The sequence below is a fragment of the Pan paniscus genome, chromosome 9 (assembly GCF_029289425.2).
Source record: "Pan paniscus chromosome 9, NHGRI_mPanPan1-v2.0_pri, whole genome shotgun sequence".
Taxonomy (NCBI): Eukaryota; Metazoa; Chordata; class Mammalia; order Primates; family Hominidae; genus Pan; species Pan paniscus.
The window spans coordinates 123767210-123781744 of NC_073258.2; the positions used below are offsets into that span (position 1 = coordinate 123767210).

The following is a 14535-nucleotide window of genomic DNA, read 5'->3' on the forward strand; positions in this document are numbered from 1 at the left end:
AGAGCCCTTGCCATTGATGTTTTACTCAATGCTTTATGCAGGGCACCATGCTAAGCATTTGACATATATTCTCTTACATGACCCTCACAACTATTTTTGGCAGATCATATTGTCCCCATTTTCAGATAAAGAAATTGAGGTTCAAATAGGTCAAATAATTTGCTTAAGATCTCTAGCTGACCCTGAATTTTTCAAAATCAGATTTTATTCTACAGCTTATGCTTCTAACTCAGGCTAGATTGCTTTCTACTTTCAAACTCTTAGTCATCTTGTTTAGCCCCTGCCCTATGGAGAGGAGGTGCGGTATAAAATGCGCTCTTGGCCAGGCACTGTAATCCCAGCATTTTGGGAGGCCAAAGCTGGTAGATGGCTTGAGCCCAGGAGTTCAAGGCCAGCCTGGGCAACATAAGGAGACCCCATCTCTACAAAAAATACAAAAATTAGCTGGGCGTGTTGGCATGTGCCTGTAGTCCCAGGCACTCAGGAGGCTGAGGTGGGAAGATGGTTTGAGCCTGGGAGGTTGAGGCTGCAGTGAGCCGTGATTGTGCCACTGAGCTCCAGCCTGGGCGACAGAGTGAGAACCTGTCTCTTAAAGAAAAAAAAAGTGCTCCTTATTATTTTAATTTTTTTTTTTTAAATCTGAGATGGAGTCTCACTGTCACCCAGTCTGGAGTGCAATGGTGCAATCTCAGCTCACTGCAGCCTCCCCCTCCCGGGTTCAAGCAATTCTCCTGCCTCAGCCTCCTGAGTAGATGGGATTACAGGCGCACACCACCACGCCCGGCTAATTTTTTTAGCATTTTTAGTAGAGATGGGTTTTCGCCATGTTGGTCAGTCTGGTCTCGAACTCCTGACCTCATGATCCACCCGCCTCGGCCTCCCAAAGTGCTGGGACTCAGGCGTGAGCCACTGCGCCCCGCCTATTTTAATTTAAAATTTTTTTCAGAGCAGCTTAATTTTTAATATTTATTTATTTATTTATTTTTTGAGATGGAGTTTCACTTTTGTCGCCCAGGCTGGAGTGCGATGGCGCGATCTCAGCTCACTGCAACCTCCGCCTCCCAGGTTTAAGCAATTCTCCTGCCTCAGCCTCCCAAGTAGCTGGGATTACAGGCATGTGCCACCATGCCCAGCTAATTTTTTCTATTTTTAGTAGGGGTGGGGTTTCTCCATGTTGGCCAGGCTGGTCTCGAACTCCTGACCTCAGGTGATCCCCCCGCCTCAGCCTCCCAAAGTGCTGGGATGACAGGCGTGAGCCACCGCACCAGGCTAATTTTTAAGATTTTTTTTTGGCTGGGCGCGGTGGCTCACGCCTGTCATCCCAGCACTTTGGGAGGCAAAGGCAGGAGGATCACAAAGTCAAGAGATCGAGACTATCCTGGCCAACATGCTGAAACGCTGTTTCTACTAAAAATACAAAAATTAGCTGGGCATGGTGGCACGCACCTCTAGTCCCAGCTTCTCAGGAGGCTGAGGCAGGAGAATCACTTGAACCCAGGAGGTGGAGGCTACAGTGAGCCAAGATCACACCACTGCATTCCAGCCTGGCAACAGAGCAAGACTCCGTCTCAAAAAAAAAAAAAAAAGTTTTTTTTTTCTTTGTTTGTTTTCCTTTTGCAGAGATGGGGTCTTACTGTGTTGCCCAAGCTGGTCTCAAACTCCGGGACTCGAGCGATACTCCTGCTTTGGCCTTCCAAAGTGCTAGGTTTACAGGCAAGAGCCACTGTGGCTGGCCCTAATTTTTAAATTGTTTTACTAATTGAAATCTTTAGCAGAGCTGCTTACAAGTAGCCAAACTCATTGAGTTTTCCTTTTTTATAACTTACTTTTCCATCCACAAGTGGTAACAAAAACATATGATATAAAAGATGACAGAGGGCTGGGTACAGTGGCTCACGCCTGTAATCCCAGCACTTTGGGAGGCTGGCGGATCACCTGAGGTCAGGAGTTGGAGACCAGCCTGGCTTACATGGTGAAAGCCCATCTCTGCTAAAAATACAAAAATTAGCCAGGCGTGGTGGTGGGCGCCTGTAGTCCCAGCTACTCGGGAGGCTGAGGCAGGAGAATCGCTTGAACCCAGGAGGCGGAGGTTGTAGCAGTGAGCCAAGATCCACTGCACTCCAGCCTGGGCAACAGAGTGAGACTGCGTCTCAAAAAAAAAAAAAAGAAGTAAATAATTGTAAACATAATTACTAAACATGGGGTCCTTGAACTGTATAATTTTTTTTTTTTTTGAGAGTCTTGCTCTGTCACCCAGGCTGGAGTGGAGTGGTATGATCTCCGCTCACTGCAACCTCCACCTCCCGGGTTCAAGTGATTGACCTGCCTCAGCCTCCCGAGTAGTTGGGACCACAGGCATGTGCCACCACGCCCAGCTAGTTTTTGTATTTTTAGTAGAGATGGAGTTTCACCATCGTGGCCAGGCTGGTCTTGAACTCTTGACCTCAAGTGATCCACCTACCTCAGCCTCCCAAAGTGTTGGAATTACAGGCGTGAGCCATGGCCCCCAGCCTACATTTTAAATAAATTGATATGACTGTATCATCTTTGAAGAATCAACTGTACCTATTATTTTGTAGTTTCAATGCACCTTATCTTTTTGCCTCTCAGAAGATTGGACAGATTTAATCTTGATGTGCTCAAGATACTCTGTGCTTAACATTCAACAAAAATTCATGATCTAAGCCCATCATTACCATATAAAGACAAATCAGGCAATTATAAAGTTGGGAATTGTATCTTGTTTTGCAGAACAAGGGAAAACTAAAGGATATGGACTTGTGTGAGTGAGCTAAGTGTGTCCCAAGTATGGTGAACAGCTTTAGGTCAAGGAAGAAAGCAAAGAGGAGAGAAAGCCTATAGTTGAGTGTAAAGGTTTGAGGATTTCAGGAGGGAAGATGATGATGAATCAGGATCTGCAGTTCTGATGGAATATACTAACAGTGGCTGGGTTTAAATCCTGGCTCCAGGGCCGGGCGCAGTGGCTCATGCCTGTAATCCCAGCGCTGGAAGGCTGAGATGGGCGGATCACGAGGTCAGGAGATTGAGACCATCCTGGCTAATGGTGAAACCCCGTCTCTACTAAAAATACAAAAAATTAGCCAGGCGTGGTGGCAGGCGCCTGTAGTCCCAGCTACTCGGGTGGCTGAGGCAGGAGAATGGCGTGAACCCGGGAGGCGGAGCTTGCAGTGAGCCGAGATTGTGCCACTGCACTCCAGCCTGGGCGACAGAGCTAGACTCGGTCTCAAAATAAAAATAAAAGTAAAAATAAATCCTGGCTCTACTACTGACTTAACCTCTTTGAGCCTTACATTTCTCACTTGTAGAATGTGAATACAAATATTTCCTTATAGGGTTGATGTGAGTATGAAATTGAGACAAAATGTATAATGTACTTGGTGTGACTGGCACGTGATGGCTCAGTAAGTGATGATTACTATTATTGCTGTTATTTTACAATGACCTCTGTGAAGTTTTTTCCAGATGTATTTGAATCTCTTAGTGGATACTTTTCAGATTTATTTGAACCCCTTAGTGTGTGATTCTCTGTTGGCACTTCACCTAGGCACAAAATACTTGCTTAGTAATTATTATTTCATTAATTTTGATAAATCCTTAAGGACAGCAACTCTTGGTATCCCTTGTGCAACTTATACCTAGCATCTTGCCTTGTGAGAGAAAAAAGTAATTGGAATTTGTGACTGAAATTGATAAATAATAGATCATATTCAGTCTGAGTTCTTCTGTTCTTCTGTTGGCAGCAAGCTGATAAACAAATTTCCATTCCAGGTTATATGAGCTTCAGCGTCTCCTACAGTATCACTTTTACTTGTTTATTTTTTAATTGCTGATACAGATGCATCCATAATAAATATTTGGTTTTTGTGATGCTGAAACACAGTCCCAATTACAAGGCAACTTAGAAGTTAAAACTGAAACTGAAATATAAACAGCTTAACACCAGAAGGAAGCAAAACTATATATGTCTTTTTGCAACAGCAGTTCCGAAATTGTTTTTATACACTGTAACAACAAAGGTACCAACTTCCTTATTTCACAAATTTAAGTTTGGTTTATATATTTTATTGACATGGTTACTCAATGTCCACATCATTCCATCTGCATCTTCTTCCTACAAACAGTTTTTCTTCTACTATTTGGTTATTTCTCCTTTTTTTGTTTCCTATTTCAGAATCAAATTTATTTTACTTGCAAAGTCAGTGGAATATGGTTTGGAACCAGTAGGGCCTCTAACTTAAGCCCAGAACCTGTCAAAGAGAAGTGCAGTATCATTGCTAAGACTTGAACAGTTTATCTCTCAGGATCTTCAGTTCCTTTGAATTTCTCAGCTCTTAGTGTAATCTGTTTTATGTGTTTGTTGTAGACTTCCATTATGGATAGATTTCCAAAATAATTTGGGTAATCAACTGGTATTTTAGCTTTCTGGTAACTAACATGTTTAAAAATCTAAGGCTCTTTTTCATGCAAAGGAGACTGATTTTTGCTTTCAGAAGCATAGGCAGGAAACCTTAGGTTCAAAGGTAGTAAATAATGATGAGCAAATTGCTAGTGATGATACAGCTGCAGCTTCCGTAGTGTATTTGTTTGGCTCAGGTACTCTAGAAATGAGAATTCTTAGAATTACATAGCAGAAGTGATATGTTGCCTGGATACCACACTACCAGAGGAATAAAAATGTAGTTAGAGTAAGGGGTTTTATATTTTACAATGAGACAGTGTTAGTGTAAGAAGCATTCCAAATACGCCAGTTCTCTTAAACCCATAGCAGACATTTATATGTTAATTCCTCAATGTCTCATTTCCCACCTTTTTTAGAGGAAGAAAATACTCAGGCTAAAACTTTCACCCAAGAATAAACTCCTGGGGACTTTACAAGAATTTTGTTTTTTGCACTATGTGACGACACGATTGTGAGAATTAAATATAGGAGTGAAAAACCAGAGAAATGGGGCAAAATCCCAGATTAGTCTTTCCTCTTTAAGCATCGGCTTCCCATTTTAGAAACATGCTTTCATCACCACATTCAGCATTAATTTTTTTCTTTCCTCTAACCTGCTCTTCTTTTAAAAAGTATTCTGGGCCGGGCATGGTGGCTCACACCTGTAATCCTAGCACTTTGTGGGGCCGAGGTGGGTGGATCACCTGAGGTCAGGCGTTTTGAGACCAGCCTGGTCAACATGGCGAAACCCCATCTCTACTAAAAATACAAAAATTAGCTGTACGTGGTGGCGCACACCTATAATCCCAGCTACTTGGGGGACTGAGGAAGGAGAATCGCTTGAACCCGGGAGGTGGAGGTCGCAGTGAGCCGAGATGCGCCACTGCACTCCAGCCTGCGTGATGAGAGCAAGACTGCATCTCAAAAAAAAAAAAGTATTCTGAGCCAGGTGCAGTGGCTTCGAGCACTTTGGGAGGCCAAGGGTGGGTAGGTCACTTGAGGTCAGGAGCTTGAGACAAGCCTGGCCAACATGGAGAAACCCTGTCTCTATCAGAACTCCAAAAATTAGCTGGGTGTGATGGCGGGCACCTGTAATACCAGCTACTCAGGAGGACAAGGCAGGAGAATCACTTGAACCCGAGAGGCGGACGCTGCAGTGAGCTGAGATGGTGCCACTGCACTCCAGCCTGGGCGACAGAGCGAGACTTCGTCTCAAAAAAAAAAAAAAGTTTTCTACTCTCCCAGAGGTGATCAGTTGACATTTGTGCTAGGGTCCTTGAAAAGCTGATTCAGGTCCGGCATTTGTGCTGTAGGTATCAAGAGTAATCAAAACTATTAAAAAGGCAAGTTATTGTATTGGAGGCTGCTGTTTTCTTTATTTCTCAAACATCTTTCTTCTCCCATTCATCAACTCTTCAGCAGCTATCCTGGTGAGTTATTTTTGCTAAATCTTACCAAGATACAACTAAAATGTTAGCAGGCACTAGCTCAGCCCTCTCCTGCCACCCACTACTTATTCTCATCTCTTCCCTAAATATTAGTACCCTTTTCTTCCAGCCCAGAGCTAGACTTCTGGAGGCTGAGCCTGGGAAAATACTGAATTTCTCTCAGTTTTCACTTTTAGGAGGGAACGGTTATGGCATATACTTGCAGTGCCATTAGAAGCATTGGCAATCCCTGATCTTTTTGATAATTTAAGGCTTAGAATCATCAAAAGTTCCAGGTTCATATCCTTCTAAAATGGAAGAAATGGAGGAAGTTCCAAGTGTGGTACAATACTGAACTTCCTTTTATCCTTCCTTGATTTTTTTTTTTTTTTTGAGATGGAGTCTTGCTCTGTCACCCAGGCTGGAGTGCAATGGCATAATCTTGGCTCACTGCAACCTCCACCTGCTGGATTTTCCTACAGGTGCCTGGCACCATGCCCGGCTACCTTCCTTGACATATTAAGAGAAAACTGATCTAATCTCCCTTTCTAGTCCACCCAGTCTTGCAATTCTGGTTTCACATTTTCTCAGAAAGAAGAGACTATAATGGTATGTTGGGTAATCTTTCAGCATTCCTAGATCCCTTTTTCTCTAGAAGAATTCTTTCTAAGGACGTTGATAAATGACATGTTGTATTTTCTCCTTCCAGAAATATCTAGCAGGAAAGTCCTTAGAGGCATCTGATTTGAGGGGAAATCCACAATTGCTCCATTATATATTTCTAATGTTTGTCAACAATCCTCATAACATCATGAAGATGGAAAGCTCTTCACAATCCTTTGTCACAAATTTTCGTCTCCTTTCATAGTTATTTTGGGCTCAATACAAATAGTGAGATTAGTATAGAGTGGGAGAAACTCATTCACTCTTCTCCATCTCCCACTATTTCAACTCCCCTTGAAATTAATATCCAAACCTTATGACAAATGAAGTTAAGTCAGAATAGAAGACACATGTTTCCTTTTTTGGAGTTTCTTAGAAGTGGTTAGCTCAGTACATGGTGTAGACAGGTGTAATAAGGCTGTGGGTTCTGCTTGACTGTCTGAATAACTGTAATAATCCGATAAGTTTGCAGAAATGCATAGAAAATTTACAAACAGCATCCCATTTCCTCTTGAAAATTGTGAGTCAAAGCACTGATACAAAATATCCCACATTAAAAGTTTTAGGTGTATTCACCTCACCTTTCCCCAACCTTCTCACCACAGGTCCTGGTCAACAAATAGATTTGGACTCCTGCTTTCCCTTACTCTGGTCTAAAGGCACAATAAGATGCCTTTTTAGAGATGAATCAGCTTACATCCTTTTGCTTGTTTGGTATCATATAAGGAAAGTGCTCATCTGAATCTGTTCCGTGCAATGCTCACTGCTACTTAGATGACCTCTCATCTGGTTGTGTGGCTGGTGACTTGAGCTCCAATGACGAGAAGAGTCCAAAGACCCTGACTCCTAGGAAAGTGTGGGAGTCAAGTCCATTGTAATTCAGACCGTTTGGAAGGCTCTGCTCTGGCTGGGGATCATGCTGGGTGTGGTTTCTGCTTTGGTCAGATTAGCATGGTGGACTTTCTTTGGTTCAGAACCTCTCACCTCTGGCCCCACTAGGCTGTATGCCTGGGTGGCCAGCCCTGGCTGGGGTGCTGCGTCAGTTGACAGTGTCCGCTGGCTGCGTGAGGCACTATTTGCTGTGGAGCGAGTGGAGGAAGAACCAGAGCGTGAGCTCCGAGAGCCTGAGGAAGAGGAGCTGGGTTTCACAAGACGGGCTTTTGGAGCTTCAGCATCTTCTCTGAAGAGAAAAAACAGCAAAGATTAACACTGGCAGATCTGTGATTGCTTCCAGTATGATTGCTTCCTTCTGAGGTTTCCCAAGCTGTGAACCTCAGATAATACCATCAGAAGGCAACCATTTAGGGTCATAGGTGCTTCCTCGTATCTTAAGACTTAACGCTTGGCTCACACAAATGTATATTTTGTTAGCCCACAGGTCAACTCTATTATACTGGGAGGATAGGACCTTACCATTGAGATGGTCTAGACAGCACTCCTCCTGATTTAGGGTTTGTCTGCATAAACCCTTTCATGACCTATAGGCTATGTCCATTCTTCATTGTATGCCCATTATGGGTGGAAGTGAATCAGAAGTAATGTAAATTGAACTGTTTTATGTATATACATATGTACATACTTTTTTTTTTTTTTTTTTCAAGACATGCTCTTTCTCTGTCACCCAGGCTGGAGTACAGAGGTGCAATCATGGCTCACTGTAGTCTCAAACTCCTGGGCTAAAGTCATCCTCCTGTCTCAGCCTCCTGAGTAGCTGGGACTACAGGCATGGGCTACCATGCCTGGTTATTTATGTATTTATTTTTCTTTTGTAAAGATGGAGTCTAACTATGTTGACAAGGCTGGTTTCAAACTCCTGGCCTCAAGTAATCCTTCCGCCTCGGCCTCCCAGAGTGCTGGGATTACAGGCATGACCTACCACGCCCAGCCTAATTTAACTTTTAAGTGTTTGTTGAGGATAAGATAGTTTCACAATAAAGTCCAGGTAAACCATACCCTCTGTCCCTAGGCTGGAACTTCCTACCTACCAGGATAATCCTTTTAACAGATTCATGGTTAAGAGAAAACTGGGAACATTTATGTTGGCTGGTCACTATAGTGCTGGCCCTAAAACAGAAGCCCCGTAAAAGTGGGGATGTGGGAGGTTTACCGAATTTCATTAGGTCTCTCTTCTTCCTCATATCTTTCTTTGTCTTTCCTTCGGATTAGCAGCCACACCAAGAGGAAAATCAGCAGGGCTCCAGCCACTATGCCTGTCACTGCTCCTGCAACCATGCCGATGCTTTGTACATCTATTTTCTCAGAAGCAAAAGCACAAGTAAAACCAAACATAAGCTAGGAAATATGTTATTAACTCAAAAAACATAAGCTCTGGACAGAACGAGTATTTCCAGGGTTGTTGTTTTTTTTTTTTTTTTTTTTTTTTTTTTTTTTTTTTTTTTTTTTTGAGACGGAGTTTCACTCTTGTTGCCCAGGCTGGGGTGCAATGGCATGATCTCGGCTCATCGCAACCTCCACCTCCTGGGTTCAAGTGATTCTCCTGCCTCAACCTCTTGAGTAGCTGGGATCACAGGCGTGCGCCACCACGCCCGGCTAATTTTGTATTTTTAGTAGAAACGGGATTCTCTATGTTGGTCAGGCTGGTCGCAAACTCCCGACCTCAGGTGATCCACCCGACTCAGCCTCCGAAAGTGCTGGGATTACAGGCGGGAGCCACCGCGCCGACCTCCAGGTCTTTATATCTATCTTCCTGAGTAGTACTGCATTACTCTCTCTTATTGTATGACCAACCCTCTTGATATATTTGCAGTTGTAGTTACTGAATCACAGACTTCGCCAGCAAGTGGCCAGGGTTTTTGTTTGTTTGTTTGTTTGTTTGTTTGTTTGTTTTGAGAGGGAGTCTCGCTGTGTCCCCCAGACTGGAGTGCAGTGACGCGATCTCGGCTCACTGCAAGCTCCGCCTCCCGGACTTACGCCATTCTCCTGCCTCAGCCTCCCGAGTAGCTGGGACTACAGACGCCCGCCACCACGCCCGGCTAGTTTTTTTGTATTTTTAGTAGAGACGGGGTTTCACCGTGTTAGCCAGGATGGTCTTGACCTCCTGACCTCGTCATCCGCCCGCCTCGTTCTCCCAAAGTGCTGGGAGAACCATCCGCGCGCAACCAAGTGGCTATGTTTTAGTGAATAAGTCTGGGTGGGTTCAGATGATAAAACTGGGCTGGGAGAGTAATCATACCATGTCTGAAGATTTGTCTGCCTTAATAGGATAACATTTGGGCATTCCTCTGGCTCTGCTGACTTCCCTGTTTTCTCTAACATCTCTCTTCTCCCACCAGTCATATAAAAGGGAATGTAAGAAAATTTTTTTGGCTGGGCACAGTGCCTCAGGCCTGTAATCCCAGCACTTTGGGAGGCTGACGTGGGCGGATCACTTGAGGTCAGGAGTTCGAGACCGGCCTGGCCAACATGGCAAAACCCCGTCTCTACTAAAAATACAAAAGTTATCTGGGCATGGTGGCACACGCCTATAATCCCAGCTACTCGGGAGGTTAAGGCAGGAGAATTACTTGAACCTGGGAGGCAGAGGTTGTAGTGAGCCGACATCATGCTACTGCACTCCATCGAGACTCTGTCTCAAAAAAAAAAAAAAAAAAAAAATTTGAGTAGAATAAAAGTTGATTTTTAAAAATGGAATATAACCTATAATGTTAGACTCTGTGGAATTTGACATTGGATCCTAGAATTTAAGAAGTTAAGGTAAATACAATTTGTAGTTTAGCAATACACCCTTTTTCATATACCAAATATTTATTTCAGTGCCTACCCTGAGCCAGGCAGTTATAGGCACTGTTGAAGACCAGCAAGTTTTCTGCTTTTGTTGAGTTTTCATTCCAGAAGGGAAACAGATGATAAACAAGTAAATAAAGATAATTTCAGATAATGGATAAATTGCATGAAGGCAAAATTGGATGAGTGAATTTTAGAGGGGTAATGGAGGGATACCACTTAAGTTTGGGTGATTAAGACTTTGAGGAGGTGACATTTGAGTTGAGGCATATATGATATAAAGGACGATCTTGTGATTATCTAGGAACAGAGCATTCCAGGCAGAAAACAGCAAGTACAATTAATGTGAGTGGGTCTGGAGCATAGTGAGCAAGGGAGAGTAGAGGGAGATGAGGTCACAGACACAGGAAAGGACCAGCCCACATAGGCCATGGCAAAAATTTTAATGTGAGAGCAATAAAAGAGTAACACAATCTGAATTATATCTGAGACAGTACACCATGGCTGCTCTAGGGAAAATAAATAGTGGAGAAGTGGGAAAGAAAGCAGGGACATTGGCTAGGAGGCGTATAATAGTGCAGGCTGGAGATCATGATGGATTAGGCTAGGATGAAAGTAACGTATATAGAAACAAGTACATGGATATTGCCTATATTTTGGAAGTCTAATCAACAGAATTTGCTATTTATTCTTTTTTTTTTTTTTTTTTTTGAGATGGAGTTTCGCTCTTGTTGCCCAGGCTGGAGTGCAATGGCGTGATCTCAGCTCACTGCAACCTCCGCGTCCCGGGTTCAAGTGATTCTCCTGCCTCAGTTTCCTGAGTAGCTGGGATTACTGGCGTGCACCACCATGGCCAGCTAATTATTGTATTTTTAGTAGAGACAGGGTTTCACCATGTCAGCCAGGCTGGTTTCGAACTCCTGACCTCAGGTGATCTACCCCCCGCCCTTGGCCTCCCAAAGTGCTGGGATTTCAGGCGTGAGCCACTGCACCCAGCCTATTTATTCTTATAAAAACAAAATGATACAATTATTTATTTATTTTTAAGACAGAGTTTTGCTCTTGTTGCCCAGGCTGGAATGCAATGGTGCGATCTTGGCTTACCGCAACCTCTGCCTCCCGGGTTCAAGCGATTCTCCTGCCTCAACTTCCTGAGTAGCTGGGATTACAGGCATGCGCCACCACTCCTGGCTAATTTTGTATTTTTAGTAGAGATGGGATTTCTCCATGTTGGTCAGGCTGGTCTCAAACTCCTGACCTCAAGTGATCCGCCCACCTCCATCAAAGTGTTGGGGTTACAGGTGTGAGCCACATGCCCAGCCAAAATTTTATTTTTTAAAGAAATTGGACTTTGGATATTTTTATTTAAGGTCTCAAAGGAATGGAGTTATTTTACCTGAGTAATTTCAAATAGAGGATGCTGTTTTCCCCACTGCCCCAGCTCCAGGACACATAATCTAGATGGATTGTCTGTTAATGGAAATTTAGGTCACTTTCAATTTTTCACAATGGAAAATAATATATCTCAGTGCTGTGGCTCACGCCTGTAATCTCAGCACTTTGGGAGGCTGAGGCAGGTGGATCACTTGATGCCAGGAGTTCGAGACCAGCCTGGCCAACATGGTAAGACCCCGTCTCTACTAAAAATGCAAAAATCAGCTGGGCGTGGTGTGCGGGCCTGTAATCCCAGCTCCTCAGGAAGCTGAGGCAGGAGAAGTGCTTGAACCTGGGAGGCGGAGGTTGCAGTGAGCCGAGATCGCACCATTGCACTCCAGCCTGTGCAACAAGAGTGAAACTCTGTCTCAAAAAAAAAAAGAAAAAAAAATCATTATTTTCCATATGTATTTGGACACTTGGGGCATGTCTCTAAAAGATAAATTCACAGAAATATTACTGGATAAAATAGAATGCAATTTTGCATCTGAAATAAAATGAATGACTAATTGTATAGTTATATAATGAAATACTATAAAACAATGAAAAATGACATACTCTAGCTATAAGCAACAACAATGATGAGTCTCAAAAATATAATGGGGAATTAAAGAAACCAGACAAAATGGAATGATTCTGTTTATTTAAAGTTTTGAGACAGGAAAAGTAATCCATAAAGTTAGAAACCTGGATTATGGAGAGGTAGCAGGAGTTAGAAACAGGTTCTTTTTTTTGAGCCAGAGTCTCACTCTGTTGCCCAGGCTGGAGTGCAGTGGCACAATCTCGGCTCACTGCAACTTCTGTCTCCCAGGTTCAAGTGATTTTCCTACCTCAGCCTCCCGAGTAGCTGGGATTACAGGTGTGCACCACCATGCCCAGCTAAGTTTTGTTTTTTTTGTTTTTTTTGTTTTTGTTTTTGTTTTTTGAGACAGAGTCCTGCTCTGTCGCCTAGGCTGGAGTGCAGTGGCAGGATCTCGACTCACTGCAAGCTCCACCTCCCGGGTTCACGCCATTCTCCTGCCTCAGCCTCCCGAGTAGCTGGGACTACAGGTGCCCGCCACCACGCCCAGCTAATTTTTTGTATTTTTAGTAGAGATGGGGTTTCACCATGTTAGCCAGGATGGTCTCGATCTCTTGACCTCGTGATCCACCCGCCTCGGCCTCCCAAAGTGCTGGGATTACAGGCGTGAGTCACCGTGCCCGGCAAGTTTTGTATTTTTAGTAGAGCTGGGGTTTTGGCATGTTGGTCAGGCTGGTCTCAAACTCCTGACCTCAGGTGATGCGCCCAGCTTGGCCTCCCAGAGTGCTGGGATTACAGGCATGAGCCACCGTGCCTGGCCAGAAACAGGTTCTTAATCATGATACTGGTTACACAGTTATCTTCACTTTTGAAAATCTATCAAGTTGTACACTTATCCTTCTTTGTATAAGTTTTACTTTAATATATTTACCCCTCAGAAATCTATAGATAAATCTAAATTGTGCTACTAATGTATATGTTAGTCAAAAATGTAAAAGCACCTGTTTCCTCATAACCTTTCTAATATAGATTCTATAGTTTTTATATTTACTAAACTGATAGCTTAAAATTAAAAGGGTGATTTTTTTTTTCTCAACCTAGTGGGGAAAAAAGGATTTTTGGGGGCCTCTTTATTCATGTTTATTGACCATTTTTTATTTCTTTTCCTGAAAACTGCCTGTTACTTTTTTTGTTTTGTTTTGTTTTGTTTTGTTTTGTTTTGTTTTTGAGACGGAGTCTCTCTCTGTCACCCAGGCTGGAGTGCAGTGGCCTGATCTCAGCTTACTGCAACCTCCACCTCCCAGGGTCAAGCGATTCTCCTACCTTAACCTCCCGAGTAGCTGGGATTACAGGCATGCCCAGCTAATTTTTTGTGAGTTTTTAGTAGAGACGGGGTTTCACCATGCTGGCCAGGCTGGTCTCAAACTCCTGACCTCGTGATCCGCCCGCCTCGACCTCCCAAAGTGCTGAGATTACAGGCGTGAGCCACTGCACCCGGCCTGACTGTTGTGTTTTTAAGAAAAATTATCGAAACTTGGAAATAGACAAAAGAACTACAGAGCTTGGCAATTTACAACTCTGTAGGGGCAACTTGTAGACCTCTGTCTAGTAGAGATGGAAATAATTTATCCACCAGTTAAACAGATGACCCCAGGAATTAGTCTGCGACTTTGTAGCTCGATGTCAAATCCAGCAATCTGTTAATAGTAATAATAGCTAGTGTTACTGAACACCCACCATGTGTGAAGCCCTGTTCCTAGGCTTGACTGGTGTTGGATGATCTGCCTCTGAAATGGCTCATTCACATGGCTGTTGGCTGGAGGCCTCAGTTTCCTCGCTTAAAATAAAACATAAAACATAAAACATGGGCCTCTATATAAGGCTCCTAAAGCAGCTGGCTTCCCATAAAGTGAGTGATCTAAGAGAGAGAGGATCTGAGTGATCTGAGATCTAAGAGATCAAAGCAAACTGCAGTGCTTTTGCAGATGCAACATACCATCACTTCTGCTGTATTATACTCATCAGAAGTGAGTCACTAAGTTCAGATCACACTCAAAAAGAGGAGAATGAAGGTGTACTTTTTTTTTTTTTTTGGAGACGGAGTTTCGCTCTTGTTGCCCAGGCTGGAGTGCAGTGGCACAATCTAGGCTCACTACAACTTCCACCTCCCGGGTTCAAGTGATTCTCCTGCCTTGGCCTCCCAAGTAGCTGAGATTACGGGCATGTGCCACCACGCCCAGCTAATTTTCTATTTTTAGTAGAGATGGGGTTTCACCCTGTTGGTCAGG

General features: G+C 43.5%; 1 protein-coding gene across 1 annotated transcript in view; it reads right to left on the reverse strand.

The window, feature by feature from the left end:
- Nucleotides 1–3790: 3790 nt before the first annotated feature.
- Nucleotides 3791–14535, reverse strand: part of CLMP (CXADR like membrane protein) — a 121155-nt gene continuing 110410 nt past the window's right edge. The window contains exons 6-7 of the mRNA XM_034933919.3: nucleotides 8657–8798; nucleotides 3791–7729 (exon numbers count right to left, since the gene is read on the reverse strand). Of these exons, the coding sequence (XP_034789810.1) occupies nucleotides 7429–7729; nucleotides 8657–8798 (443 nt within the window). The 3' untranslated portion in view covers nucleotides 3791–7428. The remainder of the gene's footprint in view (nucleotides 7730–8656; nucleotides 8799–14535) is intronic.